The sequence below is a fragment of the Aspergillus tubingensis genome, assembly GCF_013340325.1.
Source record: "Aspergillus tubingensis WU-2223L DNA, scaffold_15, whole genome shotgun sequence".
Taxonomy (NCBI): domain Eukaryota; kingdom Fungi; phylum Ascomycota; class Eurotiomycetes; order Eurotiales; family Aspergillaceae; genus Aspergillus; species Aspergillus tubingensis.
Genome location: NW_023336289.1, coordinates 1,542,189 through 1,556,081, shown reverse-complemented (window position 1 = coordinate 1,556,081; position 13,893 = coordinate 1,542,189). Strand labels below are relative to the sequence as shown.

Genomic DNA, 13,893 nt, shown 5'->3' with positions numbered 1-13,893 from the left:
ACATCATCATGCTCTTGGAGGACAACTACAACAGCGGCACGGACGGCAACACACCGTTACTAGTGTCTCAGGCATGAATACGGTCACATAGATTACATTTAATTACGTCGCACCTCATTCTTTACGAAAATCAACATAAGCACGTATGTTTCCCTCAAATCCAACCTGTAATATTCACAAAATCCATAGACTGAACCCTCATACCCTTCCACCAATCCGCACCATAAACTACACCCTCTCCCTAAAACACACCATCGGCCCCTCCTTCGACGCCGTGATATGATCATACAGCTGGTACTCATTATCCCTCTCCCTTCCAGGCCCCAACCCCTTCCTCCCCGCACCAAGAGTCACACCCTTCTCCTCACTCAATACAAAATCATACCTCCACAACATCGTGGCAATGCCCAGCGTCAACTCCGCCAACGCCAGCCCCTTACCAATACATCCTCTCGGTCCGATCGAGAAAGGATTAAATGCGCCCTGGGCCTTGGCCAGACTGTCTCTATCAGCCGTACCCACGGCCTCAATATCGCCCTCCGCACCAGCTAAAATCCATCGCTCAGGACGGAAACTGAAAGCCTCAGGATAGTAGTTCTCGTTATGGTGGATGGCGTAGATACCGGTTCCGACGTCACAGCCGGCGGGGATGAAGTGGCCATCGAAGGTGGCGCCGCCGGGGCCGACTTCGCGCCAGAGGGCGGATCCGGCGGGAGGTGACATACGAAGGGATTCATCGATGCAAGCACGGAGGTAGATGCAGGAGCTGAGGCGGGGACCGAGGGTAATTTCGTCCGGTGAGGAGAAGGTGTTTCGGATTTCGGTTGCTACGCGGTTGTACCAGTCCTTGTTGTGGGAGAGGTAGAAGAGGCAGGAAGAGAAGGCTGTGGAGGAGGTGTCGGAACCTGGGATACGTCGAGCTAAGTTAGCAAGATGATGGGGAAAGGAGGGGGACGAATATGTACCGGCTACAACGAGAGTGGTTGTTTCAGCACCAATCTCAGCGAGGGACAAACTCTGCTGAGTCTCGGGATCTTTTGCATCCAGCAGGAAGGTGAAAACGTCCTGGCGGGCGGACTTGGCAGATTTGAATCTCCGCTGAAGGAGGGTGTTTACGAATTGGATGAACTTGTTTCTGGCAAGGATGGACTCTGCGAAGATCTTACGGTCCCAGCGCCGGAAAGCAAGAATAGGGGCTTGAGCGAGGACTGATGTTCGGACGTTCGAGTCCTCGATCGCTTTGACGACGTAGCGGTGCTCCTCGCTTGTTACCATGTTGTAGTGTTCTCCGAAGAGGACATCGGACATGATGTCGAAGGTAAGGAAGTTGACTGAGTTTATTAGTAAGTATCTGGACATGGAAGGAGGAACCGTACAGTAGTGTGCGACATTCCGTGGAACAGACCACTCGCTGGGCTTGCTACCCACAAGTGCGCCGCAAAGTTCATTGATATGCTTGAGGATAGCAGGCTGATACCGCCTTAGTGCAGCATCAGAAAGACCTTGACTGATAATACGTCTCTTTCGGCCGTGTGCCTTCTTGTCGATGAGGGTGAGGGTGTTCGGGGCGCGGTGGACCATGGCACTGTAGAGCTTGGACTTCTGAGTGTTGCGTCCGAAGCCGTAGATGTCTTATGCTATTAGCTAGGGCCTGTTGGATACAAAGGCAACGTACCATGAAGCCCAATGGATGTGTTGATCAAAAGTTGGTTCGGCGCATAGCGAACAAAGTCCCCTAGAACAATTAGGAACACAACCAGCCAGACGAACAGAGGACATACCATATTTCTCATGGCAACGCTGCATGTCAATATGCAAATCACCTTTCCATGCATGATAGCCAGAGTAGAGACATGTGAACTTGGCCCAGAACGGACCTGGAAAGTGTGCAAGTGGATGGAAGAATAGGTGGTAGACCGCATACACAAAGGTCTATGCATGTAAGTAACGCACATAGATTTGGAGCATGAAGACTGACCGAAGCAACTGCAGCACCAAAGATGGCGAAAACGCCTACCTGCCAATAGGCTTGGAATGTAGATGTGACGACCATAGTACCAGTTAAGCCAGGCTCAGCCAAAGGCTTCAAACACGATGACAGACAACAAGAACTCAGTACAGAGCGTTGGCTAAAGATGCAATCAGAACAGAACCTTGACACCCAGGTAATATGGCTTTCTGTCGCTGCCAAAGAAGCAACAAGATCTCGTCGGACATCGTAAGACAAGCATCCAACATGCTCTTCCTCACGAAGTGGACTGAGCAAAGACTGCAGCTCATGCAGGGGTGAGATGACGCCAATCGTCGGACCACAATCCACCTGGCTCATCCATGCAAATACGCCGATGAGCTCCACATTCCTCGTGGCGAGCTGCATGTCTCCACTGATTTCGAAAACGTGGTGAAGGATCAGGGTACACAGCCACCACCTGGGTAATCTTGTCTAAGGGATCAGGATCAGCACGATGTCCACATAGATCGGTATGATAAGATACGGTCAGAAATATAAAACATACAAGCGTAAGTTACGATGCGTATCAATACTAGTGGTGAAACATTCGTAAAATACCGATACGAATCGTCTTCCGGAGCTGAAATAAACTAAGCCCTATTTACGCTCAGATTTCAGGGATTCCGATCCACTGAAACGCTCAGATACTTTCAGCTCAAGGTTCCTAGATGCTGACCATAGCGCGAGTCATGCTGACGAACTCCGAGCCTCGTAGGTGGAGTTGGGGCCAAAGTGTCGGAGCCAGCCGTGATAGCACGCTGGGAGATAACACGCTCTCATGCAAGGCACAGTGCGTGTCTTAGTGTTGAACTGGACTTCGAAGCGCCCATGTGCGACATATATCCTGGGCATGGTTTTCCTCGAAATACCTCTTGGCTCCCATCAAACACGCTGTCTCACAGAGCCAACATGGCATCCAAGGAGAAGATTCACCCAAGGGTCCAGCGGGAGCTGGCATACGTGTTGCTGACGGAGCTTCTTGCGTGAGTTGGCTTCTGATTGCTTTGAGGCATTGCATCTGATAGCTTTCTTCTAGGTACCAGTTTGCTTCGCCGGTCAGATGGTACGTTACTATGAATCATTGGCGCTTGGCAAGGCGAAAGTGATGTGTAGTTGCTAAGTATCCACAGGATCGAAACACAAGACGTCGTGCTCCAGGAGCAAAAGGTTGATCGACTGATTGAGATCGGACCTGCTGAGACTTTGCTTGGCATGATTAAGAAGACATTGGCGGCCAAGTACCAAGTACATGATGCTGCACTTGCCATCGAACGAGAGATATGGAGTCATAAGAAGAATGCACGAGAAATATACTATGAATCAAGCGATGCCGAGGTCGCACCAGCCCAAACTGCCAAAGAGGCATCCACACCTGCTGCACAGCCCTCACAGCCCACCACCCCTGTCACACCCCCTAAGGCAACTGAGTCTACCACCCCCCAGCCCACTCCAGTGCGGCAAGCCTCTTCCAATATTGAAGACAAGACTATCGCAGCTATTGACATCATTGTTGCCCTCATTGCACACAAACTGAAGAAGTCACTGCATGACATTGACCTGAGTCAAACTATCAAGAAACTGGTCGGAGGTGAGTATCAATCCCCCTTCCTGCTATACCCATTTCATCTATACGACCACACCCATTCTAACACATGACAGGCCGATCCACTCTAGAAAATGAGATCGTCGGAGATATCGGCGCCGAGTTTGGCTCCATTCCAGACGCCCCCGAAGATACCCCACTGTCAGAGCTCGCCCAATCAATCGAAGCTCAAGGCTCTTGGAAGAAAGGCCTAGGAAAGACCACACAAACCCTAGTCAACCGAATGGTGTCGGCAAAAATGCCGGCTGGTCTAGGGTCGGGTGAAGTGCGGGCCCACCTGCTTAACAAATATGGTTTACAGACAGGCCGCCAGGATGCAGTTTTGCTACGTGCTGCCGTCCAGCAGCCTGCCGCACGACTCCCGGATACCAGCGCCGCTCATGCTTTCCTTGACGAAATCGTCCACCAGTATGCTAAGGATGCGAAGATTGACCTATCTTCGGCAGGAACTTCATCCGACGGAGCCGGCGCATCATCCGGACCGGTCGTTGTAGATCAGACGGCCGTCAAGGCACTGGCCAAGACTCAGGATGACCGTGCTCAAGCCATGCTGGAAGTGTATGCAAAGTTGCTTGGAGTTGACCTGCAGGCTGGACACAAGGCCAATACAAAAGCCGCAGAGGTCATAGCAGAGCTTCAGGACGAGCTGCAGCTCTGGATTTCAGAGCATGGCGAGGTTTACGGCTCGGGTATCAGGCCCATGTTGTCCATAGCCAAGGCCCGCAGATACGACTCGTTCTGGAATTGGGCGCTGCAAGACGCTGTGGATATGTTTCAACGCATCCTGGCGGGGACTATTGCGCTGACTGGCCGCGAGATCGAAACCATCATGGGACGGATTGCTCGGAAGTCTAATCCCAGGCTTGTTCAAATGCTGGAATACCTGGAGACACAGTGCCTGAAACTGCGGAATCCGCGAGCGATTCATGCCCGCGATGCTCTCCGTCAGCTGCGGCTGGCATGTAACCCACAGTTGTCAGGTGCTCAGCCGTTGGCTGCCCACCGGTTGATTGTCGACGCACCGAAGACAACCATCGATAGCCAGGGAAAGATTCACTATACCGAGGTCACCCGTGCGACCGTCGACCCAGCGCCACCAGCTACCCTTAAGTCTATGGGAGGTCATGGTTGGGAGAGTCGAGCGGACTTGAATGCAGCCTTTATGGCCACCCTTCGCGAGACGGATCACCAATGCCTGTCGTTCTCAGACGCAGAAGTGCTTGTCATTGGTGCGGGACGGGATTCTATCGGCACCGAAATTGTACGCGGCCTTCTGAGAGGAGGTGCTCGGGTGCTCGTAACGACCAGCAGTTACTCGCTAGCGACGACACGGTTGTACCAGCAGATCTACGCTGAAGAAGGAGCTCGCGGCTCACAACTCATTCTCCTGCCGTTCAACCAGGCGAGTCAGCAAGACCTCGAGTCCCTGGTGTCTCACATACATGATTCTGACAAAGGCCTTGGATGGGATCTTAGCCATGTTGTGCCATTTGCAGCCATTCCAGAAGGGGGCCGTCAGATTGAGGACATCGACTCTAAATCAGAGCTGGCACATCGCATCATGCTGACAAACACGATCAGGTTGCTTGGAGCAATCAAGAAGCAGAAGCAAGCGAGAGGATTCGATAGTCATCCCGCACAGGTAATTCTGCCACTATCACCGAACCACGGTATTTTCGGTGGTGATGGCCTCTATCCAGAGTCAAAGCTCGCTCTCGAGACCTTGTTCAACCGCTGGAGCTCTGAGTCATGGGGGCCCTACCTTTCGATCTGCGGTGCGATTATAGGCTGGACGCGGGGAACTGGACTCATGAGTGCCAATAACAGTGTCGCAGAGGATATTGAGATGATGGGAGTGAGAACGTTCTCCCAGGTCGAAATGGCCCACTACATCCTGATCCTGATGTCCTCGCCCATTGCAACGGAATGCGAGGTGACACCAGTGCAGGCAGACTTGAGTGGCGGCATGGGCCACTTCCCGAATTTCAAGGAGACTGTTGATTCCATCCGTCAGAAGCAGAAAGAGACCAGCGAGATCCGAGAGGCCCTAGCAAAGGAAGAGGTCTTCGAGCGCGCTGCCCTTGGGAAATCATCAGAAGAAGCACCTCAGGAGCGGGAACAAAAGGCGAGGCTCGCACTCGAGTTTCCTCGTCTACCTGACTACCAGACCGAAATCCTTCCTCTCGCTGGTCAGTTGCGCGGGATGGTCGATCTAGACCGAGTGGTCGTTGTCACCGGGTTCTCTGAAGTCGGGCCCTACGGCAACGCCCGGACGCGCTGGGAGATGGAGGCATATGGAGAGTTCTCACTAGAAGGCTGCATTGAGATGGCCTGGATCATGGGTCTGATTAAGCATCACAATGGACCTCTGAACGGGAACCCGCATTACCATGGCTGGATCGTCGCAGAGACCAATGAGCCTATTCGCGATGTCGATGTAAAGAAGCGTTTCGAAGAGCACATCTTGGCACACACCGGCATTCGGCTCATTGAGCCAGAGATCAATGACGGCTACGATCCGTACAAGAAGAAGTTCTTACAGGAAGTGGTGCTCGATGAGGATATGCCTCCGTTGAAGACGTCCAAGGAGACTGCAGAGCAACTCCGATTGGAACACGGCGATAAGATTGAAGTCAATCCTGAAGGCGAGGAATACACCGTCCGTCTGCTCAAGGGAGCTTGCCTGATGATCCCGAAGGCACTTCGATTCGACCGAGCAGTCGCCGGTCAGATTCCGACCGGGTGGGATGCCCGTACGTATGGGCTTACTGAAGATCTCGCCAGTCAAGTAGATCCAGCCACGCTATATGCTCTCATTGGAACGGTAGAAGCACTTCTGAGCGCAGGAATCAGCGACCCATTCGAGATATACCAGTATTTGCATGTATCTGAGATCGGCAATTGTATTGGCTCTGGGCTGGGTGGTGTTAAAGCACTCCGAAAGCTGCATAAGGACCGCTTCGTGGAGAAGCAGGTTCAAAACGATATTCTGCAAGAATCATTCATCAACACAACGGCTGCATGGATCAACATGCTCTTGCTGTCCTCTACTGGTCCGATCCGCACCCCGGTCGGCGCTTGCGCAACGTCGATCGAATCACTTGAATCCGGCTACGAGACAATCGTCTCCGGCAAAGCCAAGATGTGTCTCGTCGGTGGTTTCGACGACTTCTCCGAGGATGTGTCGTATGAATTTGCGAAGATGAAAGCCACGGTGAGTAGTGAGGAAGAGTTCGAGAAAGGTCGTGATCCTAGCGAGATGTCGCGACCGGCTGCTTCGACACGTGCTGGATTTGTCGAGTCGCAAGGCAGTGGTATCCAGGTGATCACATCCGCCCAGTTGGCCTTGGACATGGGCCTTCCCATCCAGGGCATCATAGCATGGGTCGGGACGGCTAGTGACAAGATCGGGCGATCCGTTCCTGCTCCCGGCAAGGGTCTCCTTACAAATGCACGAGAGACACGACACCGAGTCCCATCCCCAATGTTGGAAATTTCATACAGACGCCGAAGACTGAACATGTCACTCCAGCACATCAAGGAACGCGTCGACATGGAAGTTGACATCGCTGAGGCAGAGTTGGCGGACCTCAAGCGCAGTCCCAGCCCTTATGCAGAAGAGCGAACTGAGGAGATCAATGAACGCCTCCGCTATGTACGCCGCGAAGCTAGAATACAGGAGAAGGACGCATTGAACACGTTTGGTAACCACTTCTGGAAGAATGACCCGGAGATCTCTCCGCTGCGTGGTGCCCTGGCAACTTGGAACCTAACCATCAACGATCTGGATGTGGTCTCGTTCCACGGAACATCCACCGTGCTCAACGAAAAGAACGAGACGAACATGATTAGCCAACAGCTGCATCACCTAGGTCGAACGAAGGGTAATCCCGCCCTGGGTATCTTCCAGAAGTACCTTACAGGACACTCGAAGGGTGCTGCAGGAGCGTGGATGCTCAACGGTGGCCTGCAAGTGCTCAATACCGGCTTGGTTCCAGGCAACCGCAATGCGGACAACATCGACGCAGCCCTCCAGAACGATTATTTGGTTTACCCCAGTCGCAGCATTCAGACTACGGGAGTTAAGGCCTTCTCGGTGACTTCATTTGGATTTGGACAGAAAGGAGCGCAAGCGTTAGGTGTGCATTCGCGCTATCTCTTCGCCACGCTGGACCAGGCGACATATGACGCGTATCGGGTCCGGGTCGAAGCGCGACAGCGGCGAGCGCAACAGCATTTCCGATTTGGCATTGCGCAAAATGCGGTGTTCTCTGCTAAAGAGACGCCGCCATACCGGAGTGACCAGGAGTTCCGTGTCCTGCTGGATCCGGAGGCGCGTCTGACCGATAATGGCCGGGGGCAGATGGAATATGCGGAGTGACGGTGTGGAGTGCTTGATGTTTGGGTATGATTTGGATGGACTTTCATATCCCTTTGGTTGATGTGTAATCGGACTACTTTCTGACTGGTTTTGCATACTGATCAACGTTTCCCTTTTTGGCTTTGTGTTGCACGGCGTTCTACGAGTTGCGAGAATATATCCACTTGTTTAGTGTGAGTTGGTGGGTGTCCTTGTTCGGTTCTGTGCATCTAAAAGGGCAGTGTCCCTGTACCAGAGCCGCTCTCTTGACAACTACTTTATGTTTTGGGTTCATAATTGGTTAATTAAGCAATATACTATTTGTCTTTTGTTGTAATACTGGTTGATGGTTGTGTGTATGACCGGGCCAATCGCTCTTCGTGGTCCTGCGTAGCAAAGCACGAATGTGACATTAGGTACGGTGCTGTATCTTCCCCTTCTTCTTCTTACTTTTCTTTTTGGATGCTCCGGGGGACTCTGCAGACAAAAACTTGGTTTCAGCCGGGGAAGCGTTCACCTCCACAAATGACGGCGACTCTTCGGCTGGCCCGCCATAGTCCTCGCTAGAGTCCGATGGTTGGCCCTGTAAACTAGACACTATCTAAAAGTCAACTATGACAGTTACCCCTAGTAGGTGGTAGTTACGGACCTTCGGCACTTTGATCAACGTAGACCTGCGAGGAGATATCGTCCTCTTCCTCAGTTTGCGACAGTCCAAGCTCATCTCCTTCTCCTGCCTTGGCGTTCAAATGACGTCCTTCCTTGATACCATTCATTCCAATGCCACGGTCACTAACAAATTGTCGGCAAGTCCACAAGCCTTGGTCAAGAACTTGTAACTTCTTGTTCAATTGTTGCCGCATAGCACGGTTTTCATCGGATTCCCCGGCGATGCGCGATACCAGCTCAGCCGGCATCTCGAAGACTTTGAGGGGTGTAAATATATCAGGTAGAGACTGGACCAGTTTGACCTCCACGACTTCAACTGCAACGTCGTCGATGAAGCGTTTGAGGGCCACCTACAATAGTTAGTACTGAGTCATATGAGAGGCCTGGCGTTCGGGTGTTGACTGTACCTTGTAATAAGCAAGCATGCAATCCAAAGCTTCGGCTGATGCAAACCGCATCATATCCGGCTCATCGAACGATAGAAGTGATTGAACCAGCTTCTCCAGATTGTACTCATTCTGTAAATACACATACTTTGGTCTTTCTTCAGTAACCCCAAAGAAATCCTTAATCGTTTCGCGCACGGAAGTCGCGCGCCTCTCCGCACGAATTTTATGTATCGTCTCCGTAAAGTAGTGATTGTACGTGATTGGATGGCCTTGCTGGTGATTTCCAACTAGTTCTTCGCATGCTTTTATCAAAGCCTTTTTGAGCTGATTCAGTGCAGGTGAGATGACCCTGTCAAAGAGGATCGCAGAAGTGGCTTCGTCAGCAACATAGCTTGTTAGAAGTGATAAAAATTCCTCGACGATCTCCCATGTCTCAAGAATATGTCGGTGAGTTATGTCCTTCCAAGGGCCGCATTGCTCCTTGAATAGTTCGCCGATGATCATCGGATTAAATGTGCCTGGCAGCTCTCGCCCTCTTGTTTGTCTCATGAGCTCCTGGATGTGATTAATGAAATCGCTTCGCGCGATCGACAGTTGCCCTTTGCAGTCCTCATCTTTAGACTTATGTTCCACGATATTACGATAGTGGCCCTGTTTATTCAGCCGCTCCGCAAATTCTTCATTAAGGTTCTGAAGAAGTGAACGAATACGCTTTTGTTGGCCTGTAGAGGATTGGGCGCGCTCGAAGAACGGTTCATTGTATGTGCCATCGACGGCTGCCTTGACCAAGGTCTGAAACGATTGACTGATCCTAAGAAGGTAAGTCTTCTGCTCATCCAGAGTGGTTCGCGGCTGACCAAGCTTGATCAACTGCTGATTGCAATTATCTTGTTTGTTCTTGATCTCATCAATCAGGCTTGGCAGTTCCGCCGCGATTTGCCGCAGAAGCACCTTGCTGAGGCGGTTCCGCAGTGAATTGATTCCAACACACGAAGGCGACATGTCCGCCCACGCACCCTTAGAAAAGAACTCACGCTCTTTCCTATCACGCTCCGCCAGGGTCCAGCTTCCCTCATCACTATCCATGTTTCGTAGCGTATGCCATCCCAGCCGAAACTCGACGTCTCTGTTATTTGCTAGGGATATGAACATCTTTTCGCTTTCGGAATTGGAAACCAGCGTATCGGGCTTAGTGATAACACCCAAGGTACGATCGCCTGACTTATCGGCATCTCTTGCGAGTCGTAAGACGATTTGGTTAGCGTAGTCATTCTTCGCTGATATGACTGCAAGAATGACACTTCGCGGTTCCTTCATATATGATTGGACCACATTCTGCACGAGTTGAACATCTGCTGCAGATTGTTGTTTTGTCTCCGAGTGAATAAGCCCAGGCAGGTCAACAATCGTCAAGTGCGGTCGATCTGGGCCTGATACTTCGATCCGAAGAAGATCATTTGAGAACGCTTTGCCATGAGTGGATATGCCCATCGCTGCTTTGGCGTTATCGACTAGTTGAGGCAGTCCGTCGAAACCGCCAAGTTCTTCGCAGAAACTCCCCAACGACCGTTGTTCAGCCTCGCTGCGCGAGTGGTGGGGTACAATAGACACCCTAACTCCAACATTGGTATCTTTTCGGAGCACGAGCTCTGTAGGGAACCGTGTGCAGAGGTTGCTTTTGACGGGGAAGGAGACACCGGATATCGCCTCGAGGACCGAACTCTTTCCTGACGACTGGTCGCCGCAGACAATGATCTGTGGTAGAGACACATAGTGGCTGATTCCCTGGGAACGTAGCGTATCTATGGAGTTCAAGAGATCAAGCTGTTCCCGGGTACATAGGCTGTCCAGCGCGTCCGAGCTAAACTTTCGGAGGACCATTTTGTCTGTAGAGAAAGTCTTTGGTCAATTGAAAGTCGGAGGGTTGAGTAAAGGATGTTGTGATGGGTGAGATCCAATGCATCTCTTAATTTCCATGGATATATTTGGCTTATGAAACAGAGATCTTTATATGTTGCGTCGTGTGTTCCTCGGCATTTCCAGACTCGCATTTCTCGTTATGAAGATTATTTGCGCCATGGTGCTACTAGCTCGTTGATTGATTGACTCGGTCGGAATGAAAGCGGTATGGTTGTGCTACCGGACAGAATGTCTTGGCTCAATCAGCGACAACGATAAGCAAGGCAGTTGTGATGATTATGATATATAGGGCGAAGCCATTGTATGTTTGGATGCTGGAATTTGCGGAATGCCTATAAGTCTGTCATGTCGAGGCATGATAACGCTATACTCATTGGGCTTTCTCTGTTTTGACCTCCGTCGTCATTGGTCAGTGGACTAGTATCTTTGCGGCATGCAGATCAAAATCTGAAAGAGGGAATGTGGAAGGGGCAAATGCCAGCAGCAGCAATGAGCTATGATAACGACCGTTATGCAAATATGTGGCAGCCCAGCAATCCTATATATGTAGGTACTTATCATTTCTCTGAGGGAACTTACGATTCTTCGTGCTCGGAAACCCCAAATCCGGAAATACCAGCATACCTCCATTGCATACAACGTGCTGTGATGTGGTGAGGCAGAACAGCGTCTATACATAACTTGATAAACCCATCAATTTCCCTCCTTGCATCGGCGTTATTAGAGACGTATGTTATGCTGTAGACCATCGTCCTAGATAGCGAATTGATCCCCTTGTACTACTACCCACAAGTATCAAGGTACTTTCTAGCGTTTAATGGAAATTTTTACCTACATTGAAGATGTAAAAGCTTGAAGCCTAAAAGCAAGAAAGAATAAAAAGTGACTTTTATGGACTAGCCTGGCAAACTGACACTTACAATACAGACAGAACGTATCCCAGGTTAAGCAAATATCTTTTTTTTCCGGGGGGAAGAGGGTTATTATTTTCATCAACGTATCAAGATCCAAAGTAGTCGGTAGCTTTATGACTGACCCAGCATACTTTGATGGATGTGTCATGAGTTTACTTCCGTCTCACTTTTGGCGTAGCCTTTCCAAAACAGGTCCTTTTCAGGTGATCCGTTTCAGGCAAGCATAAAACACTAGCCTAAGTCGCCCAAACACCTGATAGTTAGTGCGGCAGAAGCGATATCCACTCTGCAGTTTCTAACAAAGGTGACGAGGTGGCTTGTATAGCTGCCGAATGCGACGTAGTGCTTGCATATCAATTGAAGTTGCACGGCTTGATATGAATAATCATATTTGCAGCATACCAAACTTTTTTCCAGGCTTGCAATTATTACTCGAGGCGGTTCAACGGGGGATAACCCCCTGGAGAATATGACGATTGAACGTAGTCCCCAGGCAGCAAATCAGCTCGACTTCCGGCGTGTGTCGCGGACGTAAATTTCTATAGACGACTTGTGTGGGTGAGACTTGAAATAGGTTTCAAACAAGGCAGAATTAGCTATCAAATCACTGAGCTTATGGTAACCGTAACTCCGAGAGTCAAAGTCCGGATGCTTTTTAGTTAGGAGAGAGCCAACATCGGAGAGCCTGGCCCATCCGTCGTCACCGGAGACTGCTTCTACCGACGTCCGTAGCTGAGTCGCCAAGGGTTCACCAGTTTGTACTTTCTTGGCAGGTACAGAATGCTCAGGTATGCGGATTCTGGTGGCATGTGGCTCCAGCTCATCGACATGCACGAGGTTTTCTGTGTAGATGAATTTATCGCAGGCAGCAACGAAAGGCTTTGGCGTCTTTTGCTCGCCGAAACCATAAACCACGAGTCCGGACTCGCGGATACGAGAGGCTAATTTGGTAAAGTCACTGTCGCTGGAGACAAGGCAAAAGCCATCATAGCGGCTAGTATAGAGAAGGTCCATGGCGTCGATGATCATGGCTGAGTCCGTAGCATTTTTGCCCTGAGTATACGCAAATTGCTGTATGGGTTGGATTGAGTGATGAAGAAGTTGGTCCTTCCAGCCTACGAGATATTGACTGCTCCAGTCTCCATATGCTCGCTTTGCGTGAACTGTTCCGTATTTTGCAATTTCGGCGAGCAGGCGATGGATGTTCGAATGACGAGCATTGTCTGCGTCGATAAGAACAGCAAATTTTGGCATGGCATCAGCGACCATGTTGGATGACTTGGGAGGATTCAAGATGCTTGACTGCTTAAATTGTTGAGCGGGATGGGTTTCGAGTAAGAATATTTCCTGAGTCTTCCCTACCTTCTTCGTGTTTTATGCTGTGATAAACTTTGATAAAGCGAGGTCATGACGATGTTTCTACGTGATGGATTATCAAAAGAGAGAGGGGTTCGTATCCGATCAACTCTCCTCCTTCGTGTCCTCCATCAACCATTACAATAGCCAACTAGATTGGGGCACCCATGCTTACGCCCGAATGTCTGGGTTTGTTTCCTGGCTGATGTGTACTCCTCTTTTTAGGGGAGACGAGCAAGGTGGGCGGTGTGGAACATCCAAGGAGCTCGGCGTGACCAAGTGTCTTATGGAAGGGTGCTACAAGTTTGTAGTCTTAGAATTTCTGGATTTCCAATGAGAATTGAGAAAGTGGTTGCCAAAAATCTGCTTGGATTAAGTGAAAGTAGTTAAGTAGTAAGTAGCAGTGCTGGTCAAGTTCACGTGGTGGAGCCATTCCGGCCACCAATTAACCTTTTTCGCTATCCGCCTGTCACTTAATTTAAACCTGGCAGTTGGACCTCGGCATCTTTTCTAATGCAGTCATTCCCCGGATTACACTCATTAGTTATGATGCAGCCCTCCCTCCTTAGTCCCCCTTCCTTCCTTCCTCGGCAACTCTCCAATTTCAACTCAATACTTAATCTCCGACGGTTTCCTTCAGATCTAACAACATTCATTCAATTTACTCCACC

The 13,893-nt window shown here is 50.4% G+C and overlaps 4 protein-coding genes across 4 annotated transcripts; 1 reads left to right on the top strand and 3 right to left on the bottom strand.

Moving 5' to 3' along the window:
- Window positions 1-228: 228 nt before the first annotated feature.
- On the bottom strand, window positions 229-2,377 carry AtWU_11345 (cytochrome P450; the record flags this gene model as incomplete). The annotated part of the gene is made up of 6 exons (XM_035506445.1): window positions 229-905; window positions 966-1,331; window positions 1,377-1,631; window positions 1,676-1,735; window positions 1,782-1,932; window positions 1,979-2,377. The coding sequence occupies 6 exons, from the start codon at window positions 2,375-2,377 to the stop codon at window positions 229-231; spliced, it is 1,908 nt and encodes a 635-aa protein (XP_035362338.1).
- A 543-nt stretch (window positions 2,378-2,920) lies between these two features.
- On the top strand, window positions 2,921-7,995 carry AtWU_11344 (fatty acid synthase subunit alpha; the record flags this gene model as incomplete). The annotated part of the gene is made up of 4 exons (XM_035506444.1): window positions 2,921-2,994; window positions 3,048-3,074; window positions 3,142-3,599; window positions 3,671-7,995. 4 exons carry the CDS (start codon window positions 2,921-2,923, stop codon window positions 7,993-7,995), a joined length of 4,884 nt encoding a protein of 1,627 aa, XP_035362337.1.
- A 391-nt stretch (window positions 7,996-8,386) lies between these two features.
- Window positions 8,387-10,913, bottom strand: AtWU_11343 (dynamin family protein; the record flags this gene model as incomplete). The annotated part of the gene is made up of 3 exons (XM_035506443.1): window positions 8,387-8,571; window positions 8,624-8,993; window positions 9,051-10,913. 3 exons carry the CDS (start codon window positions 10,911-10,913, stop codon window positions 8,387-8,389), a joined length of 2,418 nt encoding a protein of 805 aa, XP_035362336.1.
- Window positions 10,914-12,367: 1,454 nt separating this feature from the next.
- On the bottom strand, window positions 12,368-13,135 carry AtWU_11342 (NYN domain-containing protein; the record flags this gene model as incomplete). The annotated part of the gene is made up of 1 exon (XM_035506442.1): window positions 12,368-13,135. One exon carries the CDS (start codon window positions 13,133-13,135, stop codon window positions 12,368-12,370), a length of 768 nt encoding a protein of 255 aa, XP_035362335.1.
- Between the last annotated feature and the right edge of the window lie 758 nt (window positions 13,136-13,893).